Source organism: Mirounga leonina, unplaced genomic scaffold (genome assembly GCF_011800145.1).
Source record: "Mirounga leonina isolate KUSES-001 unplaced genomic scaffold, KU_Mleo_1.0 Mir_127, whole genome shotgun sequence".
Taxonomy (NCBI): Eukaryota; Metazoa; Chordata; class Mammalia; order Carnivora; family Phocidae; genus Mirounga; species Mirounga leonina.
Window position 1 is genome coordinate 76,320,197 of NW_023270316.1, and position 14,379 is coordinate 76,334,575.

The 14,379-nt window shown below is 41.1% G+C and overlaps 1 protein-coding gene across 3 annotated transcripts in view; it reads right to left on the reverse strand.

Annotated features, from left to right (window-relative positions):
• TNFRSF19 (TNF receptor superfamily member 19) overlaps positions 1 to 14,379 on the reverse strand; it is a 94,152-nt gene that overhangs the window by 13,932 nt on the left and 65,841 nt on the right. For all 3 annotated transcript variants that reach the window (XM_035003690.1, XM_035003689.1, XM_035003688.1), the window contains exons 6-7: positions 3,972 to 4,136; positions 3,397 to 3,522 (exon numbers count right to left, since the gene is read on the reverse strand). In XM_035003690.1, the coding sequence (XP_034859581.1) occupies positions 3,397 to 3,522; positions 3,972 to 4,136 (291 nt within the window). The remainder of the gene's footprint in view (positions 1 to 3,396; positions 3,523 to 3,971; positions 4,137 to 14,379) is intronic.

The window sequence follows — 14,379 nt, forward strand, 5'->3', positions numbered from 1 at the left end:
ACACCACACACACACCCCACACCACACGTACACACACCCCCCACACCCCCCACACACCCCACACACACCTCACACACCACACACATACACCTCACACACACACACGCCACACACACACACCACACACACACCACACATACACCACACACATCACACACACCCCACACACACCTCACACACACTCCACACACACACCACACACACCACACACACCACACACATACCACACACCACACACATACCACACACCACACATACCACGCACACACAGAGTTACTACTGTTTTCCTGCCAGGAATGGAATGTAAGGAATAACTAGAGGTGTGCACGCATATTTACAAACCATTTTGTCCATTGAGGCAGCATCAATTTTTGGTTACAAAGATAACACAAGTGTACTGAAGAAAAAAAAAATTAAAAAGAGAGGGATTAAGATAAGAAATTTAAAAATAAATATTACCCAACCCTATAAACTAGAAATGAACGCTGTCAACATTTGGTGAACTCTCTACATACATACATATATAATTCTGATTCTACACATACACATACTAAAGCATACAAAGATAAAGACACACATCTAGAGAGAGAAAAAGATGTGAAAAAATTGATATTTACATATACATGTATGTTTGTGTATCCAAAGTTTGCTTGAGAAATGATCTCTTCACTCTTATAAAAAGGAAAAAATATGGTGAAATTTTCCTTTTTTAAAAATGAGTGTTAAACATCGACATGCAATTGCCAACCAGGATGGATATCCGCACACCTTCGCCCAGATCTCTCTCAGCGCAGGGCCCACGTTGCCCTCACTGTGTGAATAAACGCTGCCGTGAGCCTCGGGGAACTCGCCCAGATCCACGGCCAGGCAACTCGGCAAGCCCGTGTCATGCTCACTGCAAGATGTTTCGAAATTATTTCAAAGCAAAAGACACTGCCTTTCCTTTTAGAAATGGCTGGTTCTAGGGCTCAAGCAGCCAAAGTGCAAGATGAGCCTGGAACTTTTCTCGTGTGCCAGAGATGAAGAAAGTACTAAAGAATAATCAGGACATGTCAAAATGACACACGAGCCAGCGTGAAGGGACCTGCACTGGCCCAACCTAGGAAAACGTGGGCACCAAGATAAATGATGATGGCAAAGGAGTAGAGGCTGTGGAAAAGGGTCCACGAGTCCACACTAATTCAAGTAAATAAATAAATGGGGAAGAAGTTCTTTCTTACTGTAGGAAGCCAACTAATAAATGTGGAGAAAATGATGGAATTACAAAACAAGCATTTGTAACCGTTGTGGTAATGACTGATTCAGATACGAAACTCTTGAGCGGAAGTTTGGAGAGTAACAGGATATTTACACAGTCTCAAAGAGTCTCCTGCAAAATATTTATTAATTACAAAGAGAACAACAGTCATGTTACAGCAGAGAAACCTGGCAGGTGCCCCGTTAACGAAGGGACCCAAATTGATCTGACCAGGAAAGGGACAGCTGCACACGCTGTGCCTCCTCATGTGGGACACCAGGAAGGACACAGCATCACCGCTGCAGGATTTGTTTCTAGTCAGACAGAAACATCAGACAAACCCAAACTGAGGGTCATTCTACAAAATTACTGGCCTGTGCCCGTCAACAATAATAATGTCATGAAACACAAAGAAAGACTAAGGACCTGTGCCAGATAAAAATAAGGTAAAGAGATTTGACAACTAAATGCAACAGTGTTATCCGGGATTTTCTTTCACTATAAATTTTGGGACAATTCAGAAAACCTGAATGTGCTCTGTAGATTATACAATAAGCTTTGATTTAATGCTGATTTTCTGATTTTAATAACTGTGCTGTTCTGTAAGAGGATGTTCTTGTTCTTAGGAAACAAACACCGTAGTATTAAGGGGTAAAGGGATATCATCTCTGCAACTGATTTTTAAGTGGAAATGAAAAAACGTGTATAAATACATATATCTCTACCGTACTTAGAAAAAGGATAAAACAGATGTGGAAATGAGATAAAATGTTAATTTTGGGGGATCTGAGTGAAGAGGGTGTGAGAATTCTTTGTGCTATTCTGTCAACATTTTTGTAAGTCTTAAATGATGTCAAAGTAAAAAGTTCGAAGAACAAAGGCACTGCCATGAAGTAGGAAACCACATAAGTGGTAAGCTATGTGGAACCTGGGCAGTAGCGGGTGAATTCTTTCCAGGCTCAGCATGCTGTTCTGTTAAGAGGACATGCACCAAGGCCATCTGCCCATTTAAGCCTTCTTTTCAGACAGAAGTTAAGAGGAGGCAGATTTTGCCCAATGCTGCATTTTACTACATCTGAGTTCATGTCTCAGGAAATGATTCCTGCTCCCTCTGACCCTAGTGTCCAGTTCAGGGTCTGGGAACCCCAGCTCTGGGGGTGTTTTGAGGATCACCCAGTTATCGTCCATACTGTCTAGAAGTCTATTCCCTATGTAGGCAAAGGCAAAAATAGACCCACACACACCACAGAAAGTCCTATATTTTGTTCCCGACCCATTCCTAAAGCAGAAGACAGGAACGAGCAGTAACGAAATCAGTCTGCTGAAAACTTCTTACTCCACATATGGAACGTCAGATCAGAAGACGAAATCCTGTAATTTCTTGGTAGGAAAGACTGCACCGTGCCAGGAGTGTCAGTCAATCTAAGTGGGAAACACTCAGCTTAAAGAGTGGCTCCACAGAGACAAAATGGTGCTGTGAGCATTGCTTCAAAGGTGCTCTGAGAACGTGAAGCCAGGCGGGCAGGGGCAGATGTCTAGGAAGGGCACTGCCATCTGTTCTGCTTTGCAGAGTGGGGGCCGAGAGGGAAGTATAAGTGTGGGAGCCTTGTGTTGGGAATATAAGTAAGTGGCAGAGAAAGTTAGTATTATCTTTGCCCGTTCTTTGCCCTGGTGAGAAACCAATTTCCATTTGCACGACTTCCCTAAACTTCCTTTTCTGTCAGTAGTCCCTGGGGCAATTGAAGTTGGTGGAAACCCCTGCCATAGGTCTCCCTCCTGCTCTTCTTTAAGAAACCCAAAAGACATTAAGAAGACCCATCAAAGTTCAGCTTGAATCCACCGGACAAGACAGGAAACACGCTCCTACTCTACAAAAGGATGATCTTATTTTCAATCAATGGACCCAAAACAATAAAGGCAAACTTGCTTTAAAAAGTTGCTGAATAATTCTAAAATTTTAATGAGATGCTTCCTTTCTTTTTAATACCTAAGAGGCTCAAAGCACCCAAACATTCAGGGGACAGAGAATCATTTAACAAGATTAGGTTTAACTAGAAAACCAAGCAGAGCAACCAAGCTGTGGGGTGAACAGGGACAATTCTTTGCAGTGTCCGTGTCCCTAGGATTCCCCTAATGGCCCCTTGCCTGGCTGCACTTACCACAGGTTTGGGCTGAGTCCCGATGGCACTGACAACATGCTCTGGGAGCAGATTCATTGAGCTGAGGTCTGTCAAAACATGACAGTTCAGAACCGTTGTACTGAATGTCTTGTGCTCTCAGAGACCCTACAAGGGGCGAGAATTCTGTCAGTGAAGACCATTGCCTCTATAAAAGAGCCCATGACCACCATAACACAGACAGGTACCCTTCTAGCTCTTAATATTTCTTAAGAAAAAGATGGCTATCGTTTACATTTAAAAATATGTCTTCTTACTTGGAGAAACAACTAGGAATGAATTTGTTAAAGCTCAAATTATAGAGTACTTCAGTTGCCAGAACTTGGAAGGATTTTCATTTTTGCCTAGTGGCATGGGACACTGCTGCCTTTTCAATGTCCTTATAAAGCAGTGCCTCTGGGGGACCAGGGGACTGTGAGCTGAGTTTCCAGGTGTGCTCTGTCCCTTTAATAGCTCCTGACTGTGGTCTCGGTCAAGGCCTCGTGGAACCTTCGGTGACAATGATGATAAACACACTTCACCCAAATGCTAAGAAACAGAAAGAGTTCAACACTCACAGCTGGGTTTTTTCTCCATAAACTGCCTCTTACAGTAGATGACACAGAGGATGAACAGGGCCAACAGGACGGTGGCCAGGGCGCTGCAGATTACGGCCGCCAGGGCTGTGTCCCGTGGGCTGGAGGCCGTGGATGGGATCTTCACGAGGTTGACCTTGCTGGTACCTGGAAACCGCAGGAATGGAGTCAGCAGACTCTCAACAACCCAGGAGACTCGGATGCTTACCCCCATCTTGGTGGCCACTTTTATTAATGGCCTTCATGTGATGTAAGAAAGACCCCAGAAAACAAGAGGAGGTATTTGAAGAAGGCTTAGTGCTCCCTCCTCTTAGAAGATTTCTTTAATACCCCAAAGTGTGTGGATGTGTCCCTCCTCCTTTCCCCACAGCGCTGTGGACACACAACTCTCAACACACTGCGTTGCCAGGATGTGCTTTTAGGCCCGCTAGACCAGAGCTGTTGGCAAGATGGAATTCCTCATCGTTCTCTGTCTCCCAGTGCTTGACACAGCATCTGGCACATCGTAGGTATGTAATATTTGCGATTTAATTGGAATTAGACTACCTACATTTCAAGCACACTGAATTAAGGGATGCTTTTGGGGGCAACTTGAGGGAAAAATAAGGAAAAAGTCATTCACAAGCTAATAGTAACTCCCAATTTCTGAGACAGTAAGCATTTTTTAATGCCTGGCTGTTGAATGACTGAACAACATCTAAGTTTTAGAGAAAAAACCGAATAGTGTTGCTATTCTGTTGCAGGGCAGCCCAGTAACATGTTCAAGTGTCAAGAAAGACATTCTCTTTTAGAGGGAGGTATTGTGTCATTGTTAAGGGCTAAGATTCTGGAATCTCACTGCCTGGGTTAATCTCTGGATGTGTAACCCTGAGCAATTAATCTCTTGGAGTCTCACACGCACCTCTGTTCTATGGAGGTAGGGAGAGGGCCTGTCTCACCTGGCTGTTGAAAAAATGAAATCATGTTTTATCAGATAAAGCATGTAGAACAGCCCCTTACTCAGTGCTCTAGAATCATTAGCTATTGATTGCTATTATTATTCATGATGATAATAATTAGCACTTAACTTTTTTAGGGTACTGGGAAGAATGAACTCATTTGGGTCAGAAATCTATATTCAGTGCAGTCACTTCAGAACCTACTAACTAACCCGAAAAGAATTTGAGGGAGCTTGAACCCTAAACAGAGGGGCAGTTATGCTTTCTCTTCCTCTGGGTACCCCCCGCCCAAGTGAGGTGGGCCCTCATCCTCCCCTTTGGATGCTCTCAGCTCCTGAGCGCCACTCAGTGGGAGCTCCCCTGAGGCTGAGGGTTACTCCAGACCACTGTGGCCTGAGAGAAGCGTAACATGTGCCCCTCATGTAATTTTAGGTTGTCTAGAAGCCATGTTAAAAAAAGAAAAATAAAGAGGAAAAATTAATCTATTTTACCTAACCTAATAGATCTTAAAATATATTATGTATTCATGTATTCAATATGAAAATTATTAATGACATATTTTACATCCTCTATTTTGTACAAAAATTTCAAAGTCCAATGTGATTTCACATTGACGGCACCATCTCCTTTTGGACTAAGCACATTTTGGGTGCTCATTAGCCACATGTGGCTCATGGCTATTGGACGGACACAACAACTCGAGACGTTCAATGTTTGTATCTGTATTTGTGCAGCGTGGCTCCTAAACACAAGCCAACTCATCAGATGGCACCCTTCTTCTCGTCCCTGGCTACATATCCCCCCAACCCTGTAAGATTGATTTCCACTGTATGACACTTGAGGCTAGAACCAGAGAGAAACTTCTGGGTTAGTAATATTGAATCACAAAAATATGATAGCAGGAGTGATCATCTGGGAACATCAAGTCTTGGTATTTCTAGGCTCAATGATTCTGGGGCCACACTGATAAAAGTTTCTGACTGCCGCCCAGAAGGCACCTAAGAATGACACCATACGCCTTGGGCTTGGATGATTAGGAATCATAGTCCAGTCATACATTTTAAAGGATATTTGTTTGTAAACATGTTTAATATTCATAAAAAATAGTTACCACTTATAGCTATGTAGACATCCTATAATCACCAAGCAGCACATACTGAAGTTCAGCATACAGCAAGCTAAACAAATTGCATCCCTGGCCTAATAGAGATTAAATCTAAATCTGAAACAGCCTCTATCAGTGGACAAATTCACAAGAGGATGTATGAACACAGGCACAGCTGTACAAACACTGACAAATCAATAACCGAAGAGGAATTTATATCCTGCGCAAGGGAAATAGTTGACTACACCGCAGGGTAAGGGATCTGGGAGATGTAACTCTTATCTCTTTGGACCAAATAGTACAGTTGTGGAAAACTGCCATCTCGCTTATGTTTGTGAGAAAGGTGGTTGACTTCAGAGCGAGATCAGCTGAAAACTCTTCATCAAATAACCCAGCTCCACACAATGCAGGGCTTTAGCAAGAGCTGTTGTCAGAATGAAACACAGTACGTGATTTGAGCTGAAGATCTCAAAGTTCTTAACGCTGTTGTAACTATCAAGTTAAGCTCATCAATTCACATAGTATTGGATATTCAGGAAAACGCTACTAAGAATTGGGACTTCGGGTTAAAGTAGAATCACGATTAGAATCCTTTAAGTTCTTGTTGAACTTCTTTGAAAGTAAATTAGTCATCTTACTTACCTTCATATGAAAGGAAATGTTTCTGCTTTATAAACATGCTAAAATGCACCCAATGAGGATTTTGAGTCTGTTGGTTTGTGATTCAGCATTTATTTTCCCCAAACTAATTGTAGAAGTCTTAGGAATACGTATCTTTCCATGGTAGGGTACTAATATTGTAATCTCAATGATATTGAATTGCCATAATAACATTGATTTTTTTTAAAAAGTGCACTCAGTAAGCCCCTTCTCTATACATTTCCCTGGAAGTAGCATCTGAAGATGAACAAGAAAAATACAGTAGTTTTACCTCTCAACGTTTGACACCTATATAAGAAAAGGTGTCTTTTTAAACTCAGACACCCTCTCAGAGAGGTCTCCATGGGAATCAGGGCTCTGGAAACCACATTCTAGATTTTTTGTTTATATGTACAAGTTTATGACCAGCAAACAATCTATTTTATAGGAAATGGGCTCATCATTTTTAGGTTCAATCATCACATACAACAATGCAGACATTTATGTGGATGCTATGGGAGATAGGGCTGCCTATCTTTTGATTTAAGAACAACCCTAGAAACTCACTCACATAAGTTTCTGCTAAAAGCCTGTTTCCTTTCTGATGTTGATCAAATCTTTTTGATTTGAGTAGTAAAAAAAGCGGGGGTGGGGGGGAGGAGGAGGTTGGTGCCAATTATATGAAGTGGCTTCTACTCTGTTAAGTTCTGGTTAATTGAGGTGTTGCTGAGAATTTCTCAGAAAAAGATTTATCTAGTACAAACTAAAAAGTATTGTTTTGCTGACCTGTGACCGCTGCAATGATACTGAGATTAAAGATTCTTTCCACCCACATGCCTCGACTGAATTCCCTGTCCATAGCTGACCAAGTGTATTGAATGCCTGCAAGGAATTTTACCCATACCTTATTAGGATTCTGATAGTACTTCTGAAGAATTGGGAACAGGAATGTCCATAGTCTTTGGAAAGTTTTAACTTTTCTGGAATACAAAGGCATCTCTTACCCTAACTAAGTTATTAAATTCCACTATAATCTTAGCACTACCCTCTGGCAAAGTTACTTCAGAGTGAGAACTGTTTTCTTAGCTTAAATTTTATATTACATTAGATAAGTGCAATGTTATATTATACATTTCCTTAGGAGTTCAGCTCAGCGGAACAATCACATACTATCTACTGTGAATAAGACATCCTTCGAGACATTAAGTAAGTTGAATGAGAATCTGAATCGAAGAAGAAGAGAAAAGAGAGGTCGTCAACAAAGTCTGGCAAGTGTTTTTATACAAGTTCACTTTTACCCTCTTTGGAGTGTGACCAAGGTGCAAAATATCCCAGTTGCAGAGATACTCTCTTCATATCTCACCCCCTAAGCAGCTTCAGAATATAGCTGGAGAGACGCATATAGTGGGGAGATCTGCGTTACTGGACTCTGACGAGTCATGGAAAGGTCTTAGAAGAGGGACCCCTCAGAAGCTGCAAATTAGGAACTCAATGCGCAGGCTTGACTTGACCGAAATGGGCTTCACTAGACCCCTGGACACTGCTCACATACCTCCAGTGTTTTTGCTCCCTTTACAAGCCGGCATAGCCGTGAGAATGCACTGATGGCCCTCATTGTATAAATGGGGAAACCAAGACTTTGGGTAGTTTGCTCAAGTCTATACAGCAAAGTGAGGGTACTCAAGACCTGAAACCAGTGGACCGCACTGGTCCGTGGGGGCACGTAGCTTGTAAGTGAGTAAAACTTTCTGCCAGGGGAAGATGAGCAAAATGTGGTCCATGCCTATGTGCAGGCCATGCTCATTTCTGCAGGGAAAAACCAGCCAGACCATGGAGAGATCTGGGGACTTTCCGAACAGCAAACCTTCCGGGCGTGCATGAAGCCAGTTCTGCACAAGGGCACCTGCCCTGGGAGAGTACTTCAGGGCCCCTCGGCCTCAGCGTGGATGTCGGTGGCAGGCACGTGGAACAATGCCTGAGTGTCACTGAGGCGGGGAAGAGAGGCATGTTTACGAAGACGACTGAGCCTGGGACAGGTGGGAAGCATCAGGCTCCCACGTGCACTCTGCGAGGTTTCATCGGTACTTCCATAGTTCTGCTTCCTACTGATCTCCCTACATGTTTAACCATGCCAACTTCCTAGCAGGCTATTTTAAAACCCACTAAACAGAAGATCCTTCTTCCCAGCGTATCCTCCTGACAAAGGGAGGGCTGGCTTGGGAGGAAGGAAACTGGGCTCCCAATTCTAGCTCTCACTACTTTTCACCCTGGTCATGGACAAGACTTTCCTCCTCTCTGAAGCTTGGTTTCCTCATAGACAAGATTAAGTAGTGGCTCATCATGCAGACACCGAGAGCCACCAACAGTGAGGCTGAGGGCTCAGTGAAAGTGTCTCTCGGGCCAGATGAGCTCCTATGGAGCTAGCTGCCAGGCACACTGGGATATGTTGGTTATTAAGAAAGTCTCGTGATCTATCTGTGGTCTGGCTGATTTCTTCCTACAGAAATGGCCATGACCTTCACATTAAAGAATAAGATTAAGTAGATGCTGTATTTCACTACTCTGAAATTTTTATTTCCGGTCTAAGCTGTTTCCCTGAAATCTAGATTCATCTATCCAACAGCCTATTGAACATCTCCACTTGGATGGGGATATGCATCTTAAACTCAAAAATGAGTCCAAAAGATGACCTCTTACAACCTCTGACAACCCTGACCTCTTCGCTTCTTTCCGCAATCCCTCCCTCCCCACAGACCTCTCCTGCCCATCGCTGCCTGTCAGCAAGGCTCATCCCGGGCTGCACAGATCGTTCCTTCAGCTGCCCTTCTGCAAACATCACCTACTTAGTGAGGCTTCTCCACCAAACTCTTTTAAAACTACAGTATCTCACCAGGGCTTCCTACCCCCTTCCCTGCTGGCTTTTCCTTCCTAGTACTTACCTGCCATCCGGCACTTTATGTGTTTAACTTGTTTGGTTCATTGTCATTCTCCCCTCCGGTGGGAGCAAAAGAACACAACCCGCTGGGCTTGTGTTTAAGCTGAGCCCAGCCAGAGGCCATATTTTTCAGCCTCCTTTGCAGCTAGGCATGATGATATGTCGAAATCAGAGTCAACAGGGAATGGGAGGGATGGACGGAAGTGATGTGTATAGTATCTGTCATCTCCGATTTAGGGACAAATTGCTTGCCCCAGCGCTCCCCTTCACTGTGGGCTGCAAGCAGGCTATGGCTGGATTATGGCCAGTCCTGATCCTATAGATGAGGAAAATATCCAAAGACTGGCAAAGTGCTGGGGAGCAAGCCACTGGCCTCTGAATGATATTCTGCAGCGGACCCGCTCCACCATGCTGGCCTGCAGAATGCAGAGAGGAACATCTGTCTTATTAAGTGGCCATATTTTGGGGTCTCCTTGTAACAGCAACTTAGCATTTACCCTAATCAATTTCACCTCTCACTAAATCCAGCTTCCATAAGGGCAGGGATTTTTGTCAGTTTTGTCGACTACCAGAGTTACAACACCTGCAAGTGTTCTTGGCACATAGTTGGTGCCCATATGTATTTGATCAATGATGGGATGAATGAATGTGAAAGAAACTGGAAAACTTGAAGTATCCAAAGGTTTATTTAATAGGGACCTCTCTAATTAATAAGGTGAGATTCTGCCAACAATGTTTGCCTCATATGCTTCCACCCTTGGCTACATTGTTGGTGACAGTGCAGATGGAAACAGCTGGTGACAAATAATAGTTCCATTGGCATGTTCTTTATGTGATGTTAATGTGACCACAGGTGGAAGAGCAAGCGTTGCTCGGATTTATCAATACACAAACCTTGAGGATTATATATAACCACAGAATGAATACGAAATAAAAACTTCACCTTCTCTAATCAATTTTAATTAGCACTCCATGGACTCATCACAAAGGGATCTTATTTTATTTATTATATGCCAAATATAATCTTACTTAACAATGCATACATCATGATGACTAATTTATAGTGAATGACCAAAGAGGTTAGAAAAGGGGAGGACCTTCGGGAGGCCAACCACATCTTCCAGCGAAAGCTGCTTTCAAGTCAATTTTGGAAACTGATTACTAGCTAAATTGGATAAAGGTGATGATTAAGCATTCCTATCATTTTATCAAACCAGGCATACTAATCTTACATTTTTACTGAGCATCTCCCCCTAAAACTATGTAGAAGTATGGGGAAAATGCCATGAGCATCTAGAGAACTGTTATTTTTTGGAGGCAGTTACCTAGATTATCACACCATCACACCATCACAGTTTCCATATGCCAAACACCTACAGAGGGCCAGACCCTTACTTACTCACTTTTGAGATGTCATAATAATCCTTTACAGTGACGGTTTTGTCCATGAAGAAGGCTGTACATACATACATATTTTTTTTCATTTCAAACAAATACTGGGTGGTTGGATCTAGATTTGAGCCCGGTTTGTCTGACTCTAAAACTTATGGTTCTTTTGTTTGTTTTTTGTGTTGCTTTTTTTTTTTTTTGTAAATTATGTTACGCTTTTTCCAACCATGTAGAGCAAAAAATTTACTATAGTGTGAAGGATTCTTGGCTGAAATTTTGCACAAACCGGTAAATTCTAAGTAATCAGCTAACATATACAATATAACTTGACCTAATATTTTTTTAAGATTTTATTTATTTATTTGAGAGGGAGAGAGATAGTGAGAGAGTGCATGAGTGGGGGTGGGGGAGAGGGAGAAGCAGGCTCCCCGCTGAGCAGGGAGCCTGATGCGATGAGGGGCTCAATCCCAGGATCCTGAAATCATGACCTGAGCCTAAGGCAGACGCTTAACCCACTGAGCGCCCCAGGCACCCTAACATGACCTAATTTAAAAACACAAATCTAGCTTCACAAATTCAAACTGTCTTATCCCCAAGATTAAAGAGGCTATTGTATTTTTTTGCAGGGAAAAATAATGTATGGCCTTTTTAAACGTTATTTTTAAGGTCTCTACGATATAATTAAATGAGTATCAAATAAATATAGTAGGGAAGAACAAGTTGTAAGCGAACTATGCTTTCTAAGCTTCCGTTTTCAAGATTTCAATGATGCCTTGTGTTTTCATCAGAGAGTTTAGCATATGCAAATAATACATCAGGTTTCCTGCCCTATGACATGTCACTCCAACAGAATTGGAAGTGTGAGCATTGATGACCATGTTCTGGCACATGCAATTCAAATAACAACTAGGTCTGAAATATAAACATACAATTTAGACATTTCCTAATAATTTTCACTGAAATATTTTATCTTTGACTTTTTCACTTGTTTCAACTAAACTGTAATTCGATCCATTCCTTTCTGTGCTCTTCTACGACCACCAATAAAAATCCCATGTCAAATAAAGGTTTAACAAAATAAAACCCAATGAATCTATTTCTAACAATGCTCTTTAATAAAAAAATATTAACAAAGAGCTCTTTGCAACGTTAACTGAGGGCAAGGATACAGTTCTGGAGTGTAAGCTTTATCTTGTTAATCTAAACTGGCTAAACAAAAATATCTATGTTAACACTCAACATATGAATTCCAGATGTACCACAAAAGAGTCTGTCACCAAACAAAATAGTTGGTTTTTTTTTAATCCACTTTATACCAAGCATTCTGACTGGATAAATGTAAAGAGTGAGCCTTCATCATTTTTTTTTTTTTCATTTTAGACTTTGGTCTTAGAACTATGTGGTTTGTTTTTTAGTAGCTGATAGAAATATTATTCCAAAATAAGCTTTTTCTGTGTGTTCCCATATATATTTAAACTGGACTGATTTTTTTTATTGTGGTAAAATATATATAACATAACATTTACCACTAGTGACATTGAGTATATTCATGATGTTGTGCAACCATCACCATTAATTCTAGAACATTTTCATCACCTCAAAAGGAAACTCCATACCCATTAAGCAATCAATCACCATTCTCCTTTCTCTCCACTTCCTGGCAAGCACTAATCTGCTTTCTGTGGATTTGTCTGTTCTGCATATTTCATATAAATGGAATCACACAATATTATGTGGCCTTTTGTGTCTGGCTTCTATCACTTAGCATAATGTTTTCAAGGTTCAACCATTTTGTAGCATGTATAGGAACTTCATTCCTTTTATGGCTGAATAACATTCCATGGTTTGGATATACCACTTTTGTTTATCCATTCATCAGCTGATGGACATTTGGGGTGTCTCCACTTTTTGGTTATTGTGAATAATGCTGCTATTAAGATTCACATATAAGCTTTTCCCATATATTTTAAAACTTTTCACAAAGATATATTGTTTCACATGCTATCCAAAGACACATTATTATTATACTAAAACATTAAGTTAATTAATAATTCAGTAAATGGAAGTATTTCCTGAGCAAGAACTAAGAGGAGAGTGGAGGAAGATGATGTTGGAGAAGCTGGTCAGGGTCAGTTCATGTAGGGATTTAGAAACTGTAGTGAGGAGTTTGGATTCTATTCTAAGAATAATAGGATATAGTCAACAATAGCAGAATACACATTCTCAAGGGCACATGGATTATTATCCACGATAGACCATATGTGATGTCACAAAACAAATTTCAATAAATTTTTAAAAATTGAAATCATGCAAAATACCTTTTCTTTTTTTTTTTTAAGATTTTATTTATTTATTTGAGAGAGAGAGAATGAGAGACAGAGAGCACGAGAGGGAAGAGGGCAGAGGGAGAAGCAGGGAGCCTGATGCGGGACTCGATCCCGGGACTCCAGGATCATGACCTGAGCCAAAGGCAGTCGCTTAACCAACTGAGCCACCCAGGTGCCCAACAAAATACCTTTTCTAATCACAATGGAATGAAACTAGATATCAGTAACAGAAAAAAAAACTGGAAAATTCACAAATATGAAGAAATTCAATGATATACTGTTAAATAATCAATGGGTCAAGGAAGAAATTGCAAAGGAAATTAGAAAATCCTTTGAGATGAATAAAAACAAAACCACAACATAACAAAACCTATAGGATGCAGCAAAAGTGATGCTTAGAGGAAAATTTATAGCAGTAAATATCTACATTGAAAAAGAAGCTCTAAAGTGAATAACTTAAACTTCAGCTTTCAAAGACATTAGAAAAAGAAGAGCAAATTAAACCAAAAGCTAGATGGAAGGAAATAATAAGCATTAGAGCAGAGATAAACAAATAGAGAATAGAAAAAATAATAGAGAAAATCAACAAGACTAAGAGTTGATTCTTTGAAAAGATCAACAAAATTGACAAAACCTCAGATTGACTAAAAAAAGGGGAAAGATATAAATTATTAAAATCAGAAATGAAAGAGTACATTGCTACTGACTTTACAGAAATAAAAAGGATTGTAAGAGAATACCATGAACATCTGTACACCAACACAGTGGATAAACCAGAATGAAATGGACAATTCTTAGAAATATACAAACCAACAAAAACAAAACAGAAGAAATAGAAAATCAGAAAAGACCTATTAGAAGTAAGGAGACAGACTCAGTCATCAAAAACCTCCCAGCAAAGAAAAGCCCAGGAGCTGATGGCCCCACTGAATTCTATGAATAGGGGCAGAGAGAGAGGGAGAAGCAGGCTCCCCGCTGAACAGGGAACCAGACGTGGGGCTCGATCCCAGGACCCTTGGATCATGACCTGTGCCGAATGCAGACGCTTAACCAACTG